The 11,469-nt window shown below is 41.7% G+C and overlaps 1 protein-coding gene across 2 annotated transcripts; it reads left to right on the top strand.

Moving 5' to 3' along the window:
• Positions 1-4,372: 4,372 nt before the first annotated feature.
• LOC309713329 (galanin receptor 2a) lies at positions 4,373-11,065 on the top strand. 2 transcript variants are annotated; one of them, XM_082544883.1, is made up of 2 exons: positions 4,373-5,136; positions 7,582-11,065. In XM_082544883.1, the coding sequence occupies exons 1-2, from the start codon at positions 4,796-4,798 to the stop codon at positions 8,216-8,218; spliced, it is 978 nt and encodes a 325-aa protein (XP_082401009.1). In that variant the 5' UTR covers positions 4,373-4,795; the 3' UTR covers positions 8,219-11,065. The 2 variants fall into 2 exon arrangements, with proteins under 2 accessions (XP_082401009.1, XP_082401010.1); XM_082544884.1 differs by having other exon boundaries at positions 4,373-5,094.
• The last annotated feature ends 404 nt before the right edge of the window (positions 11,066-11,469 follow it).

Below are 11,469 nucleotides of genomic sequence, written 5' to 3' on the forward strand. Positions count from 1 at the left end.
TGAGAAAAAGAACATCAGTAGCATCTCCTCATCTCAGTGATATCTCCTGTTTAAATGTAGCTTTATGAGTCACAAATTTCTTAACTTTAAATGTCCTGCACACATGCGTGAGTCAGGCAGTAAAGCTGTGTTGCAGTACGAAACTTTTTTATGAGCTTTCACTTCGTTTTCATTCATATCAGATGTGCTCGTTTCTGTATGTTTATTTTTTGTAGCAACTGCATGATTTAAAGTTTAAATTAATCTTGCTCATTTGTCCCTTTAACCGAGCTTTCCTCTTTGTTTAACCCTTAAAAACACTAGGTTGGGTGGGTGCTTACACACAGAGCTGTGAGCTTGAGGATTTGGCTCACAGGGATTCCTCGTACATACACTCGCCTCATCACAAACATTGGGCATACTTAATAGGAACCACCTCTGGAACAGTGTATGACAGGAAATGTTAAAAAATGGTTAAATAAATAGACTTGTTCTTATGTAGCACTTTTTTTACTCTATCTGAGCACTCAAAGCGCTTCACACAACTCGTTCATTCACCAAATAACTTTTCTGGAGTTTTATTAGTGCTATCTAACTAACATACACATTCATACTCTGATGATGCATCGGAGAGCAACCTGGGGTTAGTATCTTGCCCAAGGATATTTGGCACGTAGACTGGAGCAGACTGGGATCGAACCACCAACCTTCCAGTTAGCAGGTGCCCTGCTCGAAAAACTGATAATGTGGCCTTCAGATGCAGAGCGACCACATCAACCTCGTCCTCATCTTCTGCTTTTACATATTCAAGTTCGGTAGATACAAAGAGCAGCACGTATGCTTTGTTTGCATGTTGTCCCTGTGATTCACCCTGTGACAGGAACAAAAAGCTAGATGTTGGGCCAGGATATCTGCACAGAAGGGATCGCTCATCTCAAGAGCTCAACTTCCTGGTTACAAAAAGAGTGCTTAAAAAAGAAAAAAACAGAAATATAAAAAAACAAATGAACTCGTTCCAGCACCAAATAGTAAATTTAACCAGGTAACATTTACCATGTTGACCTGGTTGTGGTTACACACGGGTAACATAAACCACTCTGTGTGCCATTTTTTGCCCGTTTGACCTGCTACAGTGGAAAAACCTGAACCCAAATGCATATATGAGTGTTTAATTAAACCCTTGTATGTCACTTTCTGTGGAATAACTTGACAGCGTTTGTAGTCAAACAGACAAAACTGGTGGCGTAATCCTTTTTCCCTTTATTCACAGCTGCTTGCCAATTAATATATGACAGTAACAAGAAAAGCCCACAATCAAAACATCACATCATCAACCACCGGACGATCTGAAGCGAAACCCTCTGGGGGTTGTTTAGACTGGCACGACTTTGCTCGCACAGATAACGATGAGATCACGCTCAGGCTTTGTTGAACTTCCTCAAACTTCCAGGATGTTCGATGGTGGACTAACTCAGACTCCCAGAGGAGGAAACAAAAGGCCCGAGGCAGACGCTTCCTCCTGGATACTCCTGGATAAAAAAAGCAAGCGCTCTGTTAAATATAGTCAAGTGAGGCTGTTTGCACGTGTGCAGCTGCTGGATGAAGTTACCACGTCCTTTTCTGTAGGTGTGTGTGCTGGTGGGAAAATATGAGTATGAAAGGAGGTCACTCACTTAAACTCACTTTTACCTGAAGACCTCCCACTTCTCTGTTTGCTATTTTAGCCAAAGCACTAAGAGTTTGTCCTTCAGTCATGAACATCACAGGAAAAATACTCGGATTATTATATTTATACATTAAGGGTCTTAATTTATAGAAAAGTCCTAAAAACATTACTCAGCCCTCAAATCTATCTTCTAAAGATCTTTAAAAATCTGTAGACAGGCCAGATGAGATTTATATTTCTGTCTGCAGTGGTTTAAAATCTTCATGAAAAGCTTGAAGACTGATGTTCATTTTAATGATACCACTCTAGAGGCCCTGAGCAGACAGGGGGATAAATCTGACAACTTAAATGTTCAAACAGCGAGCACGCAGACACTGAGGGATATCGTTTTTGGGAGTCTATTTTTTTAAAGCTGAATGCAGCAGAGTTAACTCTCTGAAAAATGTTAAAGGCATCCCGTAGCCTTTCATCCCATATGGTAAAAGTCTGAGGTTATCACAAGGCAAACGTTTGTCCCAGTAGCACTTTTAATTGCGACATACTGGACTTATAAACAGATGCTGGGTTAACGAGAAGGAACCATTTTTTTCTGTCTTTGCATATATTTGCTCTGTGTTAGTCACACACCACACCTGTGTGTTTCTTTATATTTTTGTGTAGTTGTAATCTCAGAGGGAATGGGGAACATTTCATTGCTCTATTTGTTTGTTCTTGAAGAAACAATAAATAAATAAATACAGATTTTTTTAACTGACTGACTGGAATTGAAATCCATTATTACCGCTGCCAGGGCTTTAATGTTTTTGAGGTGTTTGCATGTGAGTGAGTTTCATTCTGTCTGTAAACAGGATGGCTCGAAAAGTTTTGAATGGATTCTGATTAAACTGTGTAGAGTTCATCCACAGAGGTCTTCAAAGTCAACTTGATGATTTTATTGGTCAAAAAGTCTCATAACTTAGAAACTTTGAGTGTTACAAGTGTGCTGTGTACTGCCAACATAAAGAAAAGACTGATTGAGCTAAAGGTCAAAGTGATGATAATAAAGCTAAATAGAGCAATTTATTAAAACTGTTCTTACTGCCTTGGTTCGTATTGGCAGCAGAGAAAATGTGACTATTTAGAAAAAAAACAAAATCTCCCTGTGAGGCCAACATATTTAGAAGTAACCATACAGACTCGATCAGTAACACACGAGTACACACAGCAAAATAAAATATACAAATATTCACGAGGCAAACAGGGGAATATAAAAACAACATTATACGCTTCAGAGCAAAGTCTTGAGTTCTCTTCGGCCAACTCGGGCAATCCAGTAATGTTCAGACAGAACACAGCAGTCTCCGGGACCTTAGATACACTTAATCGTGCAGACCAATCAAATCCTTATTTGATTTACAGCTGAGTCAGAGAGGAGGGAGCTGCTAATATGAGCTTTAGGGAAGGAGTCAAAGGAGCTTGCAAAGAAAAGCGTCTGGACTTCTTTAAGTTGCTTGAAGACGTTTCACCTCTCATCCGAGAAGCTTCTTCAGTTCTAAGGTCAAATGGTGGAGAGTCCCAGATATAAACCTAGTGGGAGTGACCCCCCACAGAGGGACAAAAGGACCCCCTGATGATCCTCTAATCGCCTGAGCCAAGGTGGGAAACTGGGCGTGGGTCCCAATCAGCCAGAGTTTCGGGTGTGTTCATTGTGAAACCTGGCCCCACCTTATCATGCGAATTCCTGAGGTCAGATGGCCCAGGATGTGAGTGGGCGTTAAGGCGTCTGGGAAGGGATCTCAGAACTGGATTATAGATGGCAGAGAGTTGGTGTCGTAAACCCCCGCCTCTGTTCAAAGATGGTCGCTCACAGTGGACATAGATGGCTTCTTTCACTCCTCTTTCAAACCATCTGTCCTCTTTAGGGAAGGAGCGCTTTTATTTTTCATATATAAAATCATGGCAGCACAGGGACAAGCTCTAAGAGGCAAGACCCCAGGCTGTGTAAAGATAACCCTGAGACATCACAGCAGGCAGGGCATACATGGAACACCAAGAAGCTGTCATAGTAGAAACATCTGTGCTGAGTATGGCCTGGAAGTCTTGAGGTCAAAATGGGAAACGCCTCCTAGGCTAGGATAATGACCGAGCTAAGATCCTGTGGGACTTCCAGATACAGACAGACGAAGTGGTGATGGCTAACCGACCGGACATAGTGGTGGTAGACAAACAGAGGAAGACGATCTGTGTGATCGATGTAGTGATACTGAATGACAGCAACATCAGGAAAAAGGAACAGGAGAAGCTGGAGAAGTACGAAGGGCTCAGCTGGAGAGGATGTGGAGGGTGAAGGTAACAGTGGTCCCAGTGGTAATCAGAGCACTACTCGCAGTGGCACCCAGGCTGGGCGAGTGGCTCCATCAGATCCCATGAACAACGTCTGAGATCTCTGTCCAGAAGAGCGCAGTCCTAGGAACATCTAAGATACTGCGCAGGACCCTCAAGCTCCCAGGCCTCTGGTAGAGGACCTGATCTTGAAGGACAGACCGTCTGCAGGGGTGAGAGGGGAATTAGAAAAAAAATCTTATATATTTATATATTCCCCATTAACGCCACTGCTTTGACAGACAAGCACAAACAGAATACTGAGAAGGGAAATTCAAACAAAACTTCAAACAGAACAAACACGACTGATAGAAATACGTAAACTTCACTGCAGTGTTTCAGAATTCCCACAGGGGGGCGTGCTGGTCGAATGGTAACAACGCGGAGGTTTTACAGGATCAACAGGTGACCGATCATGTACAATATTCCAGCAGAAGCAGTGAAAGTATCTCCGGCTGTTCACTCAGGTGTCAGGAAACCAAATCAGACTTTTGCTCACTGGCTGAATGCGTTTCTTTGTAAAACTCACTGAATTCTCGTGGCTTCTGTTTCTGTGTTGACCCTGTCACACCTGGACAGGTCCCACCTTTCTTCCTCGGTGGTGTGAAAGTGGCGTATGTGTCACTCGGGGTTTGGTAAATGTTTGGGATGCTGAGAGCCCCTCACCCTGGAGCGGGGTTCTGTGTTGCGTCTGTTTCCTGCTGGAGACGTTTGCGCGCAGAGCAGGCGCGCGATCCTCCACGAGCCTCGCCTTTAACGTTGCTGGACGCACGCGTGACAGTGTGAACGATGAATGACTCTGTGTCCAATTTCTCCACTTGGAAAGCGGAGTCTGCGCTCGTTTGCGTGGGATTCGCCGTCATCTTCCTGCTCGGCACGGTGGGGAACTCTCTGGTGCTCGCGGTCCTGTTTCGCAGCGGGCAGATGAACACCAAAACCACCAACCTGTTCATCCTCAACCTGGCCATCGCGGATCTGTGCTTCATCGTGTTCTGCGTGCCCTTCCAGGCCACTATCTACACTCTGGATGAGTGGGTGTTCGGACCTGCAGTCTGCAAAGTGGTGCACTTCATCATCTTCCTCACCATGTACGCGAGCATCTTCACCCTGACAGCCGTGTCCCTGGACAGGTGCGCGATCTCTGCAGTTTATGAGAGTTGCTCTGGCCTGTTAGCCGCTTCTGTAGCGTGTCTACTTTCAGATTACTGAAACAAAACCTAAAACACCTAAAGAACTTAACTATTATTCTTTATGTCTTTTTTATATAAAACCTCAGACAGCTTCAACCCGTCGGGCTAGGTTTCCTTTGAGCATGAGGGTGACCATTAAGTCACAATGTCCCGATTTCTAGTGGATTTCGTGCATTTTCTTTATCAATTTAAGATGAAAAATGTCTTTTATATAAATGGAAATAGACAAATTAGGCAACAGGTGATACTTCAGCAATTAATGGAATCTAATCGAGAGCAGCTCAGAGGATTCAGTTCTACTTTTAGATCGTTATTCTCTAAACATTCTCACACAGACATGATTTGTTCTTCCATCTTTGTTGTGTTTGCGTTATTATAGGTTTCAGCCCTGGAGTGTAATGGTTACACTGTTCTGTCTGATATCAGATCAGTTTTAAAAGACGGAACTGATCTGATATCAGATTGAGATGGAGATGAAAAACCATCTTAAATCCTCAAGTCAACAAAAAAACAGCACGTCTGCGCATGTTTTAAACTTTCTGATATTAAGACGGTGTTGAGGCAAACTTTCAATAATTGTTTCAAAAACTGTGGGTCACAATATTTTTAATTCTCATGCAGGAAAAAATCAAGGAGGTTCTCATTTCTTCTGAAATTCTCAGAAATCTGGTCAGAATAGAGCCTAGATGTTCCCAAGGTTACTGTAATTAACTGAAACTGAAGTAAAAAATAAAAATAAAAACTCGACTCTTAAAAAATGTAAACCAACTGAAAAGATTTGACTCTGGATGTCAGCAAGACTGTGAGTCAACATCTTTACAAAGTTCTGTTTTTATTGTAAGGCTTGTACTGGTTTCCTCTGATCTATGCCATCCGTACAATAATAATCAAAAAAGACCAAAACAAACATGAAACTCATAAGAACTCAACTAAAATTAAGCATTTTCAACCAATAGAAATTAAACTGAAACAAACAAATCTGCTCTGGAAACTAAATGAAAAAAAAGTCAAAATGAACTAATAATAATAAATAAAAAAAGAAAAATACAAAACTCTGTCCCAAAAAGGAGCCTGCCATGTTTCTAGTGTAGAGTACTTAAGTTTTATGAATTTAATATACTACACAGTGGAAAAGAACTCTGCTAGACAAATTTTATAACAAATCATTTTGATTTTTTAACAAGGCAAAGATGTGTTTATGTCACACCCCTTACAGCAAGCTTTATTAACATTTGTATTACAAATCCGAACATGAGCAGCGACCCGGACTCTTTAATCACTGCAGGAGCCTCAGACTGGACACTAAAATTAAAAGAAAAAAACATTTTTTGTCTCAGAAACATCCATAACCTTTGCACGGCGCTCTATACATCCGCCTACAAAGCACGAAAAGTTTACTTACACTCGTCTTATCATATTAATTTGAGTCTGCACAACATCTGAGGATTACAAATGAAGGGAAATAAAAACTCTGAGCCAAGAAATTGAGTTAGAGTGTGCAGGGAACCAGGGGAGAGCTGATAATGATGACATTTGTCTTCATAAATTTCAGGTAGCACAAACATACAAGCAGCAAGATTTGGTTTATTTCTGTGTTCTGCACTTTGTATGAAGGTAACTGATGGATTAAAAAGTCTTTGTGTCATTATTTTTACAGGCAGCACAGTGTTCCACATGTGGCAGATATGATATAAATTACATCTTCTAGCTTTAATTATCTGGCAAGATCAGAGCCGGGCGAGGTCAAGTTCCAAAAATCAGTGTGCTCAGTGGTCATATTTAGAGTTTCTCTTTTAATAAAGATGTTTCTTAGTGAGTGATGATTATGTAGCTTTGCTAAGTGTTTGAACTGTAGGCCAACCTGGTTAACGTTAGAGGCAACATGTGGTTAACATCTGGCGTAGTTTAGACTCACATCTGGTGCCAGAACCGAAACCCAGCATAGAGCCAGCTGTGGTCACACAGCAAGCTGAAGCGTCAAAGAACTGCAGTTCCTATTACGGCCACTTGAGGGTGGCTTGTTTCTGCGAGTATCAAAGTCCCTAAAAACACAATTCAACTCAAACTTTAAAGACCTTTGAACAGCCTCGAGAACTGTTGTTTAAGAGCACTTTAAAAAAGACAAGTCTGGATCCTTGGAAGCAAAATATATTTTTAAAAAACAGTTAAAATTGTATAAAGGCTTTGGCTGTTTTTATGATGTTAATGGTCGATTTTTAATGCCGTTATCAGATATGGCTCTATGATTATCATTGTATAATACAGACAGGGCTGATCATATATTTATTTATGTTGGTTAGCTTTACTGTTTCTGCTCCATCTTTATTTTTTGAGATTTCATCTTTTTCCAACGTCTTCATCACGTGTCTTCCTCTGCTCCTACAGGTATTTAGCCATTTGCTACCCGCTCCGCTCCCGAGAGATGAGGACGCCAAAGAACGCACTCACCTCCATCGGCCTCCTCTGGGCCCTGGCCTTGGTTTTCTCTGGACCGTATCTCAGCTACTTCTCACAGATGGACCTGGCTGGCACTGTTGTGTGCATTCCTACATGGGAGTCCAAACCTCGCATCATAATGGATATGTGCACGTTTGTCTTCGGCTACCTCGTTCCCGTGCTGGTGCTCGGCCTCACCTACGCCCGCACCATCCGATACCTGTGGACCAGCGTGGGCCCCTTGAAGGACATGTCCGAGTCGAGGCGGGCCAAGTGGAAAGTCTCCAAGATGATCATCATAGTCGCTGCTCTCTTCTGCCTTTGCTGGCTTCCCCATCACCTGGTAATCCTCTGCATGTGGGTGGGCCGATTCCCGCTCAACTACACCACCTATGTCCTCCGCATCCTCTCACACTTTGTGGCCTACGCCAACTCCTGTCTCAACCCCATCGTCTACGCCCTCGTGTCAAAGCATTTCCGCAAAGGCTTCAGGAAGGTGTTCAGCTGCTCGCTGAAGAGGAGGGAGGTGAATAAGGTGCATGTTCAGGCAGTGAACATGGTCAGCAGCATCGATGTGTCCAATTAAAGGTAACAGCCTCAGAGGAAGAGCCAGCCATCTACCACATGCTGAGTTCTAAACTAACAACGCTGATCACAGAAGATCAAGGTCTTCACAACAGTCTCCCGACCTCCAGGACATTTTTAGCCATCAAAGGCTGGCAGATGGCAACATTGTCTACAAATTCAGTCGAGGAGTCTGTTACATAAGACTGTTTCCCAATCTTTACATACATGTAAATTAAAATGTACTAAGTCGGATCAGTTAATTAAAGTCAAAATCAGCATGAGAGAAGACGATCTTCACGAAACTATCTTAAGGTTGAGATGTCTCAGTTAATTTAAAAATATATAACAGATACTAGCTTTGGATTAAATTGATCCAATAGATGTCTGGGCACCCTCAGTGATGCTTTCTAAGGCCAGCACTTGGTGTGATCGCCTGATTGGATCCTGGATTTGATGACGGGCGTTCCTATGAGTGAATTGATGCAGTCTGTTCGATGTGATGCCAAACCTGACTGGTGTTCCCCACTGGGACTTTTTCTGTCCATGCATTGTCCCAGAAATGATCAGTGTACTTGAATGAGTTGTTGTACATAGAGAATATTCATGGTCCCCATTGGATGAATCGGACCTTCCCTCTATCCCAGCCGGCCGGCAGGTGAAACCTTAGATGTGACCTGTAGTTTTTGTCGCTCTGGGCGTGTGAGCTTGAGAACAAAACAGTCACTGTCTTTAGCTTTTATTTCATGCTGTTTATATGCAGTAGTGGAGAAATCTGTGTATGGAAGGTTGTCTACTGACACAACCCGGCTCAAAAAGGAAAGACCAGACAAGGCAGGGACTTAGAAAATGATCATTTATCACCCAAACACGACTAAATCAAAAGAATGTGTTCATCAGGAGTGTAAAGCACACACAAAGTGTGTAGAAAGTAAGGAAAATCCCAGGAATTGTGCTGTAGATAAGACAGTCCGAGTCAGAGTCGGGACAGAGAGCCTTGAAGAAAGGAGGGAGCTTTGCTTCGCTGGGCTCAGGGAGCTAATTATCCCCCCATTAGCTCCTGCAGAACAAAGCACGGCACAAAAACCAAAACTAAGACAAGCATTTTCTGACTCGTTCTCCGGCGTCACTCTAACACCTTAGTTCACCTCAGGATTACTGCTAATCTCTTAAAAAGCTGTAATTAAATAGATAAATAATTGATTGATCGCACAAGCGAAATTACAGTGTTACAGCAGCAGCATGAAAAATAAACATAGTACAGTTTACAATAAATAAACAACATGAAGTGGCACAGGTGTGCAGTCAGAGCTTTACACTGTGAGAGTGCAAAAGCACACAGCAGTATGTTTGAGTAAAATGCAACTGAAAAATATAAAATCATTTAAATAATTAATCATTAAAGAAAATGTGCTCAGCATTAACTGAATGTGTCGCAGTCAAGTAAATTTTATTTGAATATATTCCATTAAATTCATTTTTTTTTATTTAGAAAAAACTTTAATGGAACATTTACAGTTGAAATGGGGCCGTTACGCACATTTGGGATGCGTACCTGAATTCAACATTTTGGTTTCCATATTCAAACATTTATTAGTAGTTGAAAAATAAAGGTGTAAAAACAGTTGGAAAAGGCTCAGCCTCCACGCCATCCGCCCGAAAGTTGATCGAGACACTGACATTTACATATTTAAACTTGAGTCTGACTACGACACTAAATATTTTATTAGCTCCGTTAACTTCTGTTTTATGTTGTGCTTCAGTGTAGCTGCTACATTATTACATGCCAGCTGTGCCTCGTAATGCATGTTGGTGCAGGCGGGAGATCTGTGAGCGTTAAAATCATCACAAATCAGCAGAGTTTCAAACAGTTTTCAGTGCATTTGTTTTGGTTTTAGTTGTAACAGTTTCAGTCGCCGCATTAAAACAACAAAAAGTGTGTTTAATGCACCCGGTCCTGCTCTGCGTGTTTCTGTAACTGCTATTCAGCTACATACATATGTTGATTCTTACTGTATGTCATAAAGGGCAAAATATCATGAATCTACGTCTCACGCGTGGAGTGTTTCTCTCTCAGGACCGTAACAGAAGGGGTTCATTTCAGCTGTGTCTAAATGACCTGATGCTTTTATTAATATGTAACTCTGGTGTTTTGTGTGCACATGTACTCAGCATGAGGACGCTGCGCAGGAGGTCACGCAACAAGGCCCAGAGCTGTGCTAAAGACACACAAAGAACATTTTAAAGCGCGAGGCCATGTTAGCATTTCTTATTTAGTGACTTGACTTTAAAAAGCACTTTTTAAAAGTGTGTCAGCCAATTACAACAAAAAAACAGAGGGATGCATAAAAACCAAGACAAAGATAAAGCGCTGCTTATTAAATGCTTTTTTGTGGTAATAAACAATAAATAAATAACATTTTTAGATATAGGCAAGCTGTGAATCATGAAGATGTGAAATACAATAAATCGTCATTTTCATGTCACAGCTGACTCACTGAGTCAGACATCTTGTTGAAATCACACTTTTCTTTAATCTCAGGCTGCTCATCAGGTCATTATGAACAGATCGCTCATTAAAATGGCAAAAAATATTTCTGTCAGATGGTTAAAGGTCTGGTGTAAGAGCTTCTTGTTTTAATATATGTATGTAGGCTGTCAGTACGTATACTTTTACTGGTCAGCTGCTGTTTGTTGATTGTATTTAGCTGGCAGTGTACCAACAGAGAGCTGATCTGTTACTGTGAAGTGAGGCGTTCCTGGTGTTTTATATGCACAAGTGTTGCTGTGACGTACAGATCATGGTCAGAGCTGTTAAAATAACACCACTGAGCTGCATCTGAACATGTTGTTTTTGGTGTCTGTGAAAAGAGACACCTGTAAATAACTTTGTTGCTTTAAAGCACTTATTTCTGTCCATTCTGCTACTGTTGTTCAATAAAGCTCCATGAAATCATTTTGAGAAAGGAAGAAGCTTCCTCTCGTCTTCACAGCCGGCACTTAAAATATAAAAACCACCTCGTGGTCGTCCTCGACTGAGAAAGTAAAGAATTTAAGAGCGTGTGGGCAGATGCGTTTGCTGATCTGAAGCTGGACTCGAGTCAAAATGACATCAGCTGCGCTCATTTTAAAATGTGCTATAAAAATAGACTTGATTCGATTTGTGACATGGGACAGGAAAACAGCACAAGTCAAGGTCAAGGATAAACTTTTTATCACCAAGGAAACCAGACCTGAAGATGCTGAGGTCTGGTTGCTGTGGCGATGAGACCT

This window comes from Aulonocara stuartgranti (assembly GCF_965226115.1).
Source record: "Aulonocara stuartgranti genome assembly, chromosome: 8".
NCBI classification, from domain to species: domain Eukaryota; kingdom Metazoa; phylum Chordata; class Actinopteri; order Cichliformes; family Cichlidae; genus Aulonocara; species Aulonocara stuartgranti.